This window comes from Canis lupus, chromosome 9, assembly GCF_048164855.1.
Source record: "Canis lupus baileyi chromosome 9, mCanLup2.hap1, whole genome shotgun sequence".
Lineage (NCBI taxonomy): Eukaryota > Metazoa > Chordata > Mammalia > Carnivora > Canidae > Canis > Canis lupus.
The window spans coordinates 60,969,265-60,982,618 of NC_132846.1; the positions used below are offsets into that span (position 1 = coordinate 60,969,265).

The following is a 13,354-nucleotide window of genomic DNA, read 5'->3' on the forward strand; positions in this document are numbered from 1 at the left end:
TGATCCTTTAAAATAGCACCTCAGGCCCCTGGGAATCCACCGCCCACAGGGTGAGAACCCCAGCTCTATGCTCACAAGAGATTAAAGCTCAGCAGCAAACTCCCAAGACAGGGTGAAAAAAACATGAAGTCAGAAATGCTATGCTGCACAAATGTAGCTCTTTACAGAAAACAAAAAGCAAAGCATTTTCCCCCAGAAAGACAAAGTGTATTTCCTCTAACACGAATGCACATTTCCTAGGCTAGATTTCATCTGGGCAGCCCTGCCTTAACACAGAGCTATCAGCGGCTGCTCAGCAGTGTGACTACACTATGCCCATCGTGCAGTCACTTCCCAAGGGATCCGAACAGTGGCATGCCTCTCAAGGAGGATGTATTCTAAACAATTTCCCTTTCTTAGGAAAGCAAAGAGAAATTTATCCATGACGTCTGACATGTCGTCACTTAGAAATCACGTTCAGTGCTGCCCTGGTATAAACATGCTGATCATATACCCAGCTCCGTGATGGGCAAAGTCAGCTCAACAAGGGCGTCTCTCAATTTTAATTTGTCGTAAGCTACACCGGAGTGGATTATTGCTTGCTTGACTCACAGAGGTAGCATGATGCTAAATGTGTTTAAAAAAAAAAAAAAAAAAGTTTTTTTTACATTGGAATATATAACCAGAAAAAAAGAGAAGAGTTCTATAAAAAGGCAAAGGGTTATTCTATTAAATCAGTGCCTTCTAGCATGACCAAACTAGCCTGTGAAAATGGGTGATGAAGGGTGAACATGGGAAATCATCATCCACCTGTTGAGGTGGTTTTATGATACTAATAAAAACGTGAGTCCTAATAAAATTCTTGCATTAAATTCATTAACTACAGGTTTTAGAAACAGGTTACCACGTGGTAGATCTAAAGCATCACTGGACTTGTGGCGGCCCCAACGTGCAAAGATATAAAATGTCTTAATAAAACCCCTGAGATTGTAGAAGGTGATCGTGTGTTCAATGGACAAGCAGATAATGACGGTCCTTAAAAGTTTTCCACAGACCTTCCTCTACTGGATGACTGTTTAGAAAGAGCTGCTTGCATAACATCTCCTGAGTTTAGAATGGAATTAAATCCTCACTGGGAATTAAGGTCTTGGTGTTGGTTCTCTCAAACTCCACATCCTCAAAACCACTGCAGCAGAGTGTTGGGACAAACCAATGAATCCAGGAGAAGGAGAATGCTTTTGAAGGCAAGACCAACTGGCTCAGAGCACCAAGGGGCTTGGCTTCAAGCTGTGTGTTCCTCTTGTTGCCAGTGTCAAGGGAGCTGTAGAAGTGGAGCGATGAAGTGGAAGAACAGAGAGTGGAGAATATTCTCTGCCTGGCAACTTCTCTCTAGCAGTGGGCCCAAAACACGGCCACCATTGGGACAGCATAAGCCCCTCATTTATGACCTCACCTTCGCATGAGTCACATAACAGACATGAGCAAGGGGGCATTTAAGTCCTAGACAAATCTCCAAGGGAAAGCAACACCAAGAGAGAGATGTTTGCTAATAACAAACCCGTGTTAGGGAGACGGCCCAGGTGCAGAGAGAAGAATCAGAGGCTATTGTCCAATTCAAAGTATCGACAGATCGTATGAATTTGGAAAACTAAAAACCCTTGGACAGCAGAGGAAGACAGGGCCACTGTTAACCCTTCTTTGACTAGCTATCTCTACCTGTCCCCAGGTCTTACTAAATCCCTCATGGAGACTCTTCAGAACCATCAGATGCAATTCCTACCTCATGAGAGAAAGAAGGAAGAAAGGATAGCGGAAAGACTAAGTCTATGCATGCACACTGGGTCAGGGCCATCTGCTTTGGAATCCTTGCTCTGTCACTTACAGGCTGGCTGGGTGACCTTGGGCAGGTCACAGAGCAGTCTGAGCACTTCCAATCTCCTAAAATTAAGAAGACGGTAATGGTCTCTCTGGGAAGGGTGTCGTGCAGCTTACTCTGGGTAAAGCCCACAAGCTAGGGTCTGGCCTACAGTAAACTCTCAAAGCAGATTAGCTACTCAGTTCTAGACTTCGATACTGAGGTCCCATAATAATCCGCCTGACTTCAACCGGATCCTACTGGACAAATGACATATCCAAGGCTCCTCGCAGAGGTCCCTAAGAATAAAGTTCATGAAAGATTGGTATCCTCTAAGTAACAGTCAAATTCCCAGAAGTTACCTGTGATCAAAGAGAGAGAGAGGCTTTGCTAAAGCTGTCTTAAAAATGTTTAAATGTTAAACACTCTGTGGGCAGTATTTTAAGTAGTTATATTTTAGGCAGAGTTTGAGAGCTTTAATGCTTATAGAAAAGAGTGAAAATGCATTCTAAAAGCTGTTAAAGCCTATAGTGATCTCATATGGCAATAGGAAACACCAAACAGACACCAAAGATGAGCCAAAAAAGAGGAAGAATCATACATTCGATTAGTTCCTACAGGGTTAGCTAATGTGCTGAGATGGTTTGCCTGATAAAAAATACCAGCCAGCTAAAAAATACCTATCTTTATGTATATCACCAGGGTCAAGTCCCCAGGCATTTTCCCTCATTGGTAAGAAACAATCTTATTCCCAGAGCATGAAATCTCTAAAGCCCTCTTTAAGGACCCATGTGAGAGAAGAGATCTCCGGAAAGGAATGGCACCAGCCCTGAAGAACCAGGTAAGACCGTTGGTAGGGACACTAGAACTCAAATGGAAGATACAGCCGGAGCAGGGCACGCACCTTGGGATCTGTGAGGCAGACCTGTGGCTCTTAACTGGGGCAATTTTGCCCTTGAGGGGACACCTACTAACGTCTGGAGATGTTGTTGGCTGTCATAACTGGGGGCACTAGTGATACTGGCATCTAGCAAGCAGAGGTCAGAGATGTTGCTAAACATCCCACAATGCACAGGGCAGGACGCATGACAATAATCCAGCCCAACATGTCAACAGTGCCAAGGCTGAGAAACCCTGCATTACAGGAAGAGAGGAAAAAAGGGGCCCATTTATGGACAGACTGTGTCATGGCCTGTCATTAGGAGATGTGCAGTCTGGTTTGCGAATGTCATTTGTGGAGTTTGTCCCAAGTTCACATCCGGGCCTATCATTAAAGCCAGACAACATCCTTAAACTCATTTAGAAGAGGCCTGCTTGATAAAGCTTTAAAAATATTTACCTTCTTCGAAATTGTTCTAACAATGATTCCCTCCCACCCTCTTCTAGTCCCTAGTGGAAAGTCAGAAAGCAATTGTTCACGTTAAAACCAGGATCTTCTCTCTGATGAAAATAAACCCCCATCATCCACATAACATGAATTCTACTGAGTTATTTCTCAGGAATTTTTAATCCAGAATGCAGTGTGGGCGTGATACAGTGGCAAACAGACACATACACATACGCGTGTGTACACACACACACTCTCAGCCCACCACCTCGCCCTCCCCACTGCCTCCTAGGCTGCTGTGCATAACTAATACTCGATGCATATTTCCACTACTAATAGAATTGGAAATTGCAGAAACACCCAGATTCCAAAACAAGAGCTTTTATCTTCTTAAAATAATAATTCTTTCAAGTTAACCCCCATTGCTACCAGCTCAAAGACCACTTGTGAGTAACAGAAGGCTCCTGCCATGTGTGCCCTTCAAAGTCTTCCCCTGACTCATGCCAGGCACATGGCAGAGGCCCCCAGCAGTCCTTGGCTTCCACCAGAAGCTCCTGCCTGCAATCCAAAATGATTGATTAGCCCACTAATTGAACATCATTAGCAGACTGAGACTGTCATCACCCTGTCTTAAGCAGCTCACACACTCTAAAGTCCCCAAGCAATCACAGTACTGATAAGCCTAGGGTAATGTGTTATTATTTGTCAACTATACCGAGGCTCCTTTGGCTCCAAAGGCAAATAAACATTTCTGCTGCATCCTTGGGGGAAGAGGCCAAAGAAGAAAAAGAGTGTCTCTTGGTTTTACAGATAATACCAAAAAGCTTGCTGTTCAGCCAGATAAAAAGAGGCAGCTGCTTCCCACCAGAGGTCCAAGTCCAGCTCAGAGCAAGAAAATGGGATCCAGTCCAAAATCGAACCATTTTCCTACAGTATCCTATCAGGCGACAGTCGGCCTGGCCTAGCAAAGAGCCAGCCCACAGCAGGGGACAGAGAAGCTTCCCGCTTCCAAGATCTGCTTCAGAACCCAAGGTCAGTATTATTTAATCCCAAATAATTATCCTTCCTTACTAAATGCCCAGATTTCCCTCTGGAAACCCAGGAAGAATTATTTTTACTTTATGTGATTTAAATACTTACAAATCATCTCCATGAATTAGCACAACATGTTCAAAAATCTTATGCTCTACGTTGGTTTCATGGCCTGGATTAATATATTTGACAGTAAATAGTTTTGGCCCACCTGGAAGAGGTTAAGGCAGGATTATTGGTTCAAGTCCAGGCTATACTCCCAACTCACTATGTGGCTCTAGGCACGTCACTTAACAAATCATGGGCTCCATTCCTCAGATGTAAAATGAGTCTCACAAAGTAATGATTCCCAGAGTGACCCACAGGCCAACTGCATCCAAATTTGTGAGGCCCACAGATAATCCCAGACATTACTAGTAGTCATGCATTTTCCCATCCTGGAAATCACTCCCTGGAGATCAAACAAACCCCTTTGCGGTTGGGTGGGGCTGAGTGACCAGTTGGAGCCAATGGGCCAAAAGGCCAAAGCTCCTAAGGGCCAGGGTGCAATGCCCAGATCTCTTCCTCAGCCTGGACAGTTGCCAGGTTTACAGTAGCCGTGGCAAGGATGAAAAAAATCTAGGGTTTTTTGATACCTCCGGAGAAATTAGTCTTCCCTGACTGATTTGATGATCCCAAAGACAACCTGATTTATGACAAGGAGGGAAGATAGCTTCTCTATGAGCAGTCTGTGTGGCTAGTGGTTGATGGACACCTGAGCCAGATGCTGTCATCACTTACCCAACTTCTCCTTGCTACAAGAATTCTCAGTTTGTTCATCACAGCAAGGCAGTCGGCGCCAAGAGATGAAGCATGATTCCTCGGTGCCAAGGGCTCTGAAACTTTAGGTGGTATCAGAATCACCTAGAAAGCTTAATGGATACAGACTGCTGGGCCCCAACTCTGCTAAGAGTTTTCATGCCTAACAAGTTCCCAGAGGATGCTGCTGCTGGTGGTCCAGGGAATCAGACTTTGAGAACTACTGGTCTCAATCAACCGATCCCACTCTCCTTTTGTCAGATACTCATTTTCTTAACTCCCCTTGCAAGTGGGAATGGTCATATGACCCAGTTCTGGTCAGTGAGACAGAGGGAAGTCTGCAGGGTAACTTCTGGGAAAGATTTTTCTCCCATAAAAGACATTTTTTGTCGCCTTAAATGTGGTCCCATGAAAACATATTTGGTCCTGAGGCAGCCATCTTGCAAACCATGAGGTAACCAGCCTGAGGATGAAAAGCCAACATGCCAAGGACAGCCGTGCAGAAAAAGAGAACAAAACATGGATACATGTGTGTGAAATTGTGATTTATAACAGGAAGCAAATATTGGGTCTTCCTCCCATTCCTGTCACAGTCCTAAAACCCTTGGAATTTCCTATGATGAGAGTGACAAAGGCATTTTTTGTTATGTCAGTGACATGAGTTTTGGATTGCCTAAGTAGGGATGGGGCTGATTGCCAGGGGGACTAACCAGATATAGAGGTTTGGAACATTGATGATTGGCCATCATCAATGGCCAATGACTGAATCAATCATGCCTATGTAATGAAACCTCCATAAAAACCCCAAAATGAGGGGATTCAAGGCACTTCCAGGTTGGAGAACCAGAAAGCTTCTGTGTGCTACTGGGCCAGGCCCCAACTTCCACAAGGACAGAAGCTCCTTTCTTCAGGACATCCCCATGCATGTCCTCATCTGGCTGTTGATTTATATCCTATCATCCTTTATTACCCTTTGTAATAAACTTGTAATCTAGTGAGATAACTGGTTTCCTGGATTCTGTGAGCCATTCTAGCAGATGTAGTGAACATAAGGAGGAGGTCCTGGGAACCTCTGATCTACAGCCATGCGGTCGGAAGCACAGGGAACAACCTGGACTTGTGACTGGCATCTGAAGTTAAGGGCCATGTTGGGACTGAGCCCATAACCTATGGGATCTCATGCTATCTCCAGGTAGTAAAGAGTCAGAATCAAGTTGAACTGTAAGACATCCAGCTGGTGTTAAAGAATTGCTGGGTGGTATGGGGGAAAACAATCTACACATAAGAATTGGTACCACAATCTTAAACTTCTTACTAGGGAACTGATGCACCAAACCTGAAACAACCTTCCTCCAGGCTTCTTATTATGCCAGTTAAGTGTTGAACTTTTAACACAGTGTTTATCAGTGTTGGGGCAATGTCCGTTTTCCTGGTGTCATGTTCTGTGTGGAAGGACATGTAACACTCTGGCTACTCAATCAGACAAGTAAGTGACTTACAGGTATACTTAGTAGAAGGGACTGAGCTCCTTCATCTCATCTGAAACCATCTGCTACACAGAGGTATACTTTGCTTTTCTCTCTCTGATTTAGTAAGGTTAGTGGGGCTGACCCCGTTCTCATTGGGGTGAGAGCCAATGACTGGAAGAGACAGAATTTCTAAAATGGCCCATGAAAATATCCCACCCTAATCCCCAGGGCCTCTGGTGTGATGAGCTATCTATCACTCCCATGACTAAATCATATGGCACAGCTGACCTCAAGATAGGGAAATCATCCATGTGAGACTGACCAAATCACATGAGCCCTTAAAAAGCAGGGCACTTTCTCAGGCTGGTGGTAGAGGGACAAAGGAAAGTCAGAGAGTTACAAAACACAAGAATTCCATGTTGGCTTTCAAGATGGAAAGGCCATGTGCCAAGGAATTCAGGCAACTCCTAAGAAGCTGGGAAAGGCCTCCACCTGACAACCAGCAAGGAAACAGGAATCTCAGTCCTACAACCATTGCCAAAGCCTGAATGAGTTTGGAAGCAGATTCTTCTGCAGATCCAGAGCCCAGCTCAAGCCAATACCTATATTTCAGTCCCATGCTCTACCTAGCACAGCACCCAGCCAAGCCCGCTCAGACTTCTGACCTACAGAACTATGATATGACAAATGGGTGTTGTTTTAAGCTTCTGCACTTGTGATAATGTATTACACATCAGTAGAAAATTACTCCGGCAGGGAAATCGTTCCGATTCAGGGTGAAGTGGTTAATATGTCTTTTTCAGCATCAGAACCAAAGCTACAAGGCATCTGGGTGGCTCAGGTCATGATCTCAGGGTCCAGGGATCGAGCCGAACTCAGGCTCCCTGCTCAGCAGGGAGTTTGCTTCTCCCTCTCCCTCTGCACCTCCACTTGTGCACTTGCTCACTTGCTCACTCTCTCTCCAATGAATAAATTAAAAACCTTTAAAAACACACACACATATCTCCATCCTCTGCTCAGCGTATCAGCAGTAAAGCTAACGTTTTAATCTTCATCAGATTCTTATGTCTATTTCTCAATTAGTTCTGATTTCGGAAGGGAAAAATGGAAAAAATGGGGGGGGAAGGTTTTATTTATTCATCCAACATAAACCCCAATAAGCAGATACTATATTACTCTACAGTCAAAAGCATTCCTAAATAATACATTAACCTCCAGCAACTCTTTAAAATGAGTCTCAGCCCTGGCATGTGGTAGAAGGACCCAAATCATGTCATCTCAGAACACAGGCACCCAGAAGGCTTATTTCATATTTTATCTTTACTCCACTAAAAATTCCCTCTCCCCTACAGTGGAAAGAAAACATAGCAGATGAAGGAAAAGACTCAATCTTTGAATGGGGAGGTGGAATGTATCTTCCCTCCGGGAACTAGAAATCCACAACCCCCACTTTGTCGATTTATGAAATTTTCAATTTTTCAAATAATCACCTAAGAGGAGCTGGCCTTTGAGATGTAGTTTAAATGAATGGCAAAGAGCTTTGAGACTTTCCACCAAAGCTACAGGCAGCCAGCGAAGTGCAGAAGGGGTTGTTTGTGTATTCAGGGAGAGTGCTCATACTCCTCCTGGAACTCCATCACCCCTTCCAACACCACCTCCAATGTTCTGCAAATGCATACATCGTGTGCTGCCAATTCGATAATATACTGCTGTTTCCTTCCTAAAAGACTCCCAGTCTTTGATGGCGCTGCAAGGAACTGAGTGCGCCATCAGCATAAAAATGAAATGCAAGGTTTTTAAGGCTCTGTCCCAGAGTCCTTTGAACCATCCATCTGAGAGGCAGCTTTAAGGTAAGGAGACTAGTACTCCCCACTGACAGTTCGAAATTCATTAGGGGAAACTAAGTCCCCCAATTCAGGAGCAGATGTGGTCACAATGATAGCAATCTCTTCCTTTATTTAGAATACAGTAATGAATTTTTTTCCCCTAAGGGGGAATTTCAAAAGCTTTTAGTGCAATCCTTTCTTTCTACAAATAAGGAAACTGAGATCTAGAGAAGCTACATAAAAATAAAAATGCCAGATCAGCCATTTCCCCATTTGAATCCTGTTCTTCTGCATGTTCAACCCACCAGATTCACTTCTCTCTATCTTGGAGGGGGCCAGGAGGTGGTGGCTAAAAGGGTACCTCTGAGAAGTTCCAAATGGCTCTTGGAGACAGGTTGCCATGTCCGGTTTCAGGAGACCTGAATATCTGAGAAGCAGAGAAGCTGAGCTCTGACGGTTTCCATGGTGACCACTGGGCCCAAGTTCATGCTCTAAAGAGCCAGCTGGCCAAGCCAGCACCCGGGAGCAAAGGTTGTGGGACATTCCAGGAAAATCCATGCACCGTTGAGCTCCTCAGATGAAACCTGGATGGGTGGCTCAGCTATTAATAAGGGCTTCTTTTGGAAGACAGATACACAGCAGATCTGCACTCTTCATATCTGGCCCTGTGCCAAGCTCTCTTCCATACATTATTTCATTTAATCATCACCAAAACGTTCTAAAGTGGATTTGAATTCTATCCTCCTCTTTCACCGATGAGTAAACTGAGGCCGGCTTCACCCAGCATTACTAAGCTCCTAAAAGGTGGCTCTAAGTCAGTTCTCCTGCCCTGTTCTTCCAATCTAACAAACCTGAAACCGCTCACCTGGCAGCTCCCTTGCCTTCTTCTAAAGAGAAGTCGTGATTTCTTGTCTCAGAGAGAAAAAGCAAGTGCAGCTTTAGAACTCACCACTGATCTCTCTGTGGCCATACTCCTAGATTCTAAAAAGGTCTCAAGTTGTCGTTTTTAAATATTAAGTCATCCTCAGAAACAACTCCCTGAAGAAGGTTTGAAAGAATCGAGAAGTGGGTCAATAATGAAAAAGAGAGAAGAACCAATGTGACATATAAGTCAAACAAGTTTTCTGTGAAATCATATGAATACGTGTTCATTAAAGGGCATTGGGAACCCCGGGCCAATCACTTCTGCTCCACAAGCCTGTCACTGAGGCCAGGAATGCCATCTTTAGTAAATAAAGGTAAGTATTCTCAGGAAGAAAAACCCACCAAGATATTGGTAATCATCATCAACATCTCAGTATAAATTAGTACATCAGTGTACTATTGCTGAGAGAGCACTCAGAAGTGAGAGGACAGAGGGTGGGGCCATAAAGAGACAGATACAAAGCATGACTCAGTATCTGGACAAGGCAGGCTTCTGGAAGAGGTCTCAGAAGCTAGGATCAGCCTAAGATACTGGAGTTGGAAATAAAAAGGAATGAAGAATTCCCGATAACAAAACAAATGGATTTACTTCTCTACTTTATCGCAAATACACTTAGAAACCCAACTTCCATCTTGGAGCTGGAACTGAGTATGCCTCCCATCTTCAGAAAAATCTAGTTTTGGCAAATGTGTAGCTAACCCTCTTGTGTTGTGATTCCAGAAATACCACTGTAAAGAGGGAAATTGCTAAAGAGAAGGGAGCTTAGGCACAGTACCTGTGACTACCACTGGCCAAAATAAAAAAATACAATTATAACATTAAACCCTTCCACTAAAAGTAACAATGATATGATAATACCCTGATCATTCCTTCTGGATCCCATCAGGCTAAAAAGCCAGTTAGATCACAGAGATGAGGGTTTAAGTAGATGCAGTACTCACTCGAAAGACCTTCTCCACTCTTGCAATGCTCTTCCCAAAGATGGTTCCAAGTTGGTCTCCAATTCCAGCCAATAAGAAACCAAAGAGTGGAATTCCAAAGATGGCATATAAAATACAAAATATTTTGCCTCCTTCAGTGCTTGGAGCAATATTCCCATACCCTGGTGAGAAACAGTAAAAAGAGAGGGAGAGTGGTAAGGTGGGAGAGAAATCAGAGAGCTGAACCAGAGAATCTGCAGATTTCTTGAAGGGTTTCTGTACTCGCCTACTGCATGAGCTTCAGGGAGTAGAGCATCATTAAAGGGCCTCTAACATTCAGAACACTGTTCCATTGCTTCTTTCCATTCTCTCCCTGAAAAGTTTTTTTTTTAAGATTTTATTTATTTATTCATGAGAAACAGAGAGAGAGAGAGAGAGAGAGAGAGAGAGAGGCAGAGACACAGGCAGAAGGAGAAGCAGGCTCCATGCAGGGAGCCTGACATGGGACTTGATCCCGGGTGTCCAGGATCATGCCCTGGACTGAAGACGGCACTAAACCGCTGAGCCACCCGGGCTGCCCCCTGAAAACAGTTTTAAGGAGATCCAGGCTTCCTGGATCTTAATGTGTATAATTAGATTATATTTTAGGAAATTTGTTATCACCCAGAATTGCATTGCTGTTGAAAACCAGTATCATTCATTTCAGAAACACCAAATATCTCAGACAGCTGTGGTTCAGGGAGACCTGAACACCCAAGGAAGGTTCGCCGTTGCCATTTTTTTAATTGGAAAAGAGCTTGTCCTTTACAGTCTCATCCCATGAGCATCCCTTCCACTTGACAGACTTGCTGTCTTCAACATTTCGCTCCAAAGGGTGATGGGTGATCAACATTAGGTAGGATCTATGGTCTAGCACAAATTCAGAAAGGACTCATGGTTCATACTGCCCTACCCTGAGAAGCCTGAAAACAGTAGAAAGGGAAGGAAGACTGTGCCTCTTCCTGCATTGACAGTGATGTTTAGCTCTACTTGGCTCTCTTTCTCTCTACTGGGAACTTTGCATTGCCTCTGGGTCCTGCCTCTCCTCCCACCTGCTTCTTTCATCAAGGGCTATCAGGTCCTAAACACATGTTTATTGGAGGAATGGACGTTTGAATATAAAAGAATCTTTTTATACCCATGTCTATCATATGTATTTCAAATAGTGCTTGAAAACACCAACACCTGCATTCTTAAGAATTCTGCGATTATGGAAGCAACTTATGTATAGTGAGCACCAGGCTTCCTCTATATGGATGGGGCTAAGAAAAGTAGTGCTGGGAGGAAAAGGCCATGGTATTAGCACAATTTAGAGAAAGATGAGAATCTAAATTGCTTGATATTTAGTTTCCCGCCAATGAATATTGCAATGTTATGCTACCCAGCATCTGGATAGTCACCTAACTATTATCCCGTATTAGGTAACTCGTGGAGTCAGGGAGTCTGTTTCTAAATCCATGCAGTGGGTGAGTTACTGGGTTGGTGGCTGTGGGCATGTTAGTGACGCAGCACAGCCAGGGACAATGTTAGCGCTGCCCCATTCTGCACCCTCCATGAACCTAGAGAACTCACGGCTGCTGTCTGCCTTTGGGTGATGAGTCACCTGGCTATTTTCCTTTTCAATTTTCTTGTCAGACTCATTGAAACCTTTTATCATGAATTATCTAAATTACAGTTTCCATTTCTCAAATGAGTGTTCAGGCAAGCCTTCCTCATCTTGCGTTCCTTTTACTCATCACCATTTCCACTGTAATACTGAAAAAAAAAAAAGGCTCCTGGAACTATTTTCCAGGTGCTTTCAGAGACTTGGCAAAACCATTTTTCTAAGTGTTCCCCTCTAGAATAATCCAATTTAAACTGAAAAAGGGATAAATGTGCCTACACAGCTTCGCTTCACACAGATCGATGGGAACCTGCAGAAACATTTATGACTCTTGCTCGACTGTCTCAGAGTTGCCCAATCACTGTCAGAGAATGTGGGTTTTCTTTAGTCTCAGTATCTCAGAAAGAAGCATATTGTAGACAACAGCACAGGCAAACAAATTGAGGCTTTGAGCCTGCTGAATAGGCATCTTATTAGCCCAGACAAGAGGTGCATACTCTTCCGCCAGCCTTTGGTGAGGATATGCCCCACTGCCTGGCTAAGGACTGTGTTCAGGGAACTTTCTGGTATCATCCAAAGAGCATGACAAGGAAGTGAGAAGGCAGAGGCTCCTAATCCAATTCCACCTCATTCTGCCTGGTTGTCCCCAGGCTCACTTAGCCTCTGCAAATCCCAGTGTGAGAGGGGTTCAAGAATAATGTGCAAAAATAAGTGAACTGTAAAGTACCATAGCAATGCAAAGTGGTATTATTACTAGTAGTATTATTATTACCATTGGCTCCTTATTCATTCAGTGTTTCACAGAGTAGAACACTAAACTACAGTTAAAGCAAAGTTCTTGGGTAAGGACCCCAGTGAAGTAATATCCATTGATATTCAAAGAAGCCCTTAAATATATTTAAGGCCATCACTTCTTACTGGGCATATGGTAATTCCCATTCTTGAGAAACATTGTGTTTGTGCACTGTGTGTGTGTACACCCGTGTGTGTGTGTGTATGTGTGTGTGTCCCTTACCTCTGATGAACTATATGGAAAAGCTGTTCCAGTGGAGCCCTCAACCCTATCATTCTAGACTTTTAACATTCTGGAGCTTTGCTCTGAGGCAATGGAGGGCCACATTCCTGGATTTTTGGCTCTACTTTACTGGGCCTGTTAGACTGCCCTGCCCATCCTTCCAGAATCCTTAGCAGAACTTTGAAGTAGGGAGTGATGGTTATATAGGCTCAAGATTAGAGACTATAGAGCGTCCTGTTCTGACACTTCTACTTCCTGACTCTCAGATCTTAAGGATTTCCCTAATCTTTCTGCTTCACTTTCCTCTTCTGAGATGGGGCTACTGACAGTATCTGCCTTGCAACTATTAAAGATGAAACAAGGAGAGCCTTGGTGGCTCAGTTGGAGAGGTACCTGACTCTTGGTTTCAGCTCAGGGCATGATCTCAGGCCCATGGGATCGAGCCCCATGTCAGGCTCCACACTCAGCATGGAGTCTGCCTGTGATTCTCTCTTTCCCTCTCCCTCTGCCCCTCTCTTGCCCCTAAAATAGATAAATAAATCTTTAAAAAAAAAAGATGAAATGGG

The 13,354-nt window shown here is 43.9% G+C and overlaps 1 protein-coding gene across 2 annotated transcripts in view; it reads right to left on the minus strand.

Annotated features, from left to right (window-relative positions):
- Positions 1–13,354, minus strand: part of KCNK10 (potassium two pore domain channel subfamily K member 10) — a 130,479-nt gene that overhangs the window by 31,935 nt on the left and 85,190 nt on the right. For both annotated transcript variants that reach the window (XM_072839610.1, XM_072839611.1), the window contains exon 4: positions 10,153–10,313. In XM_072839610.1, coding sequence (XP_072695711.1) covers positions 10,153–10,313 — 161 coding nt within the window. The remainder of the gene's footprint in view (positions 1–10,152; positions 10,314–13,354) is intronic.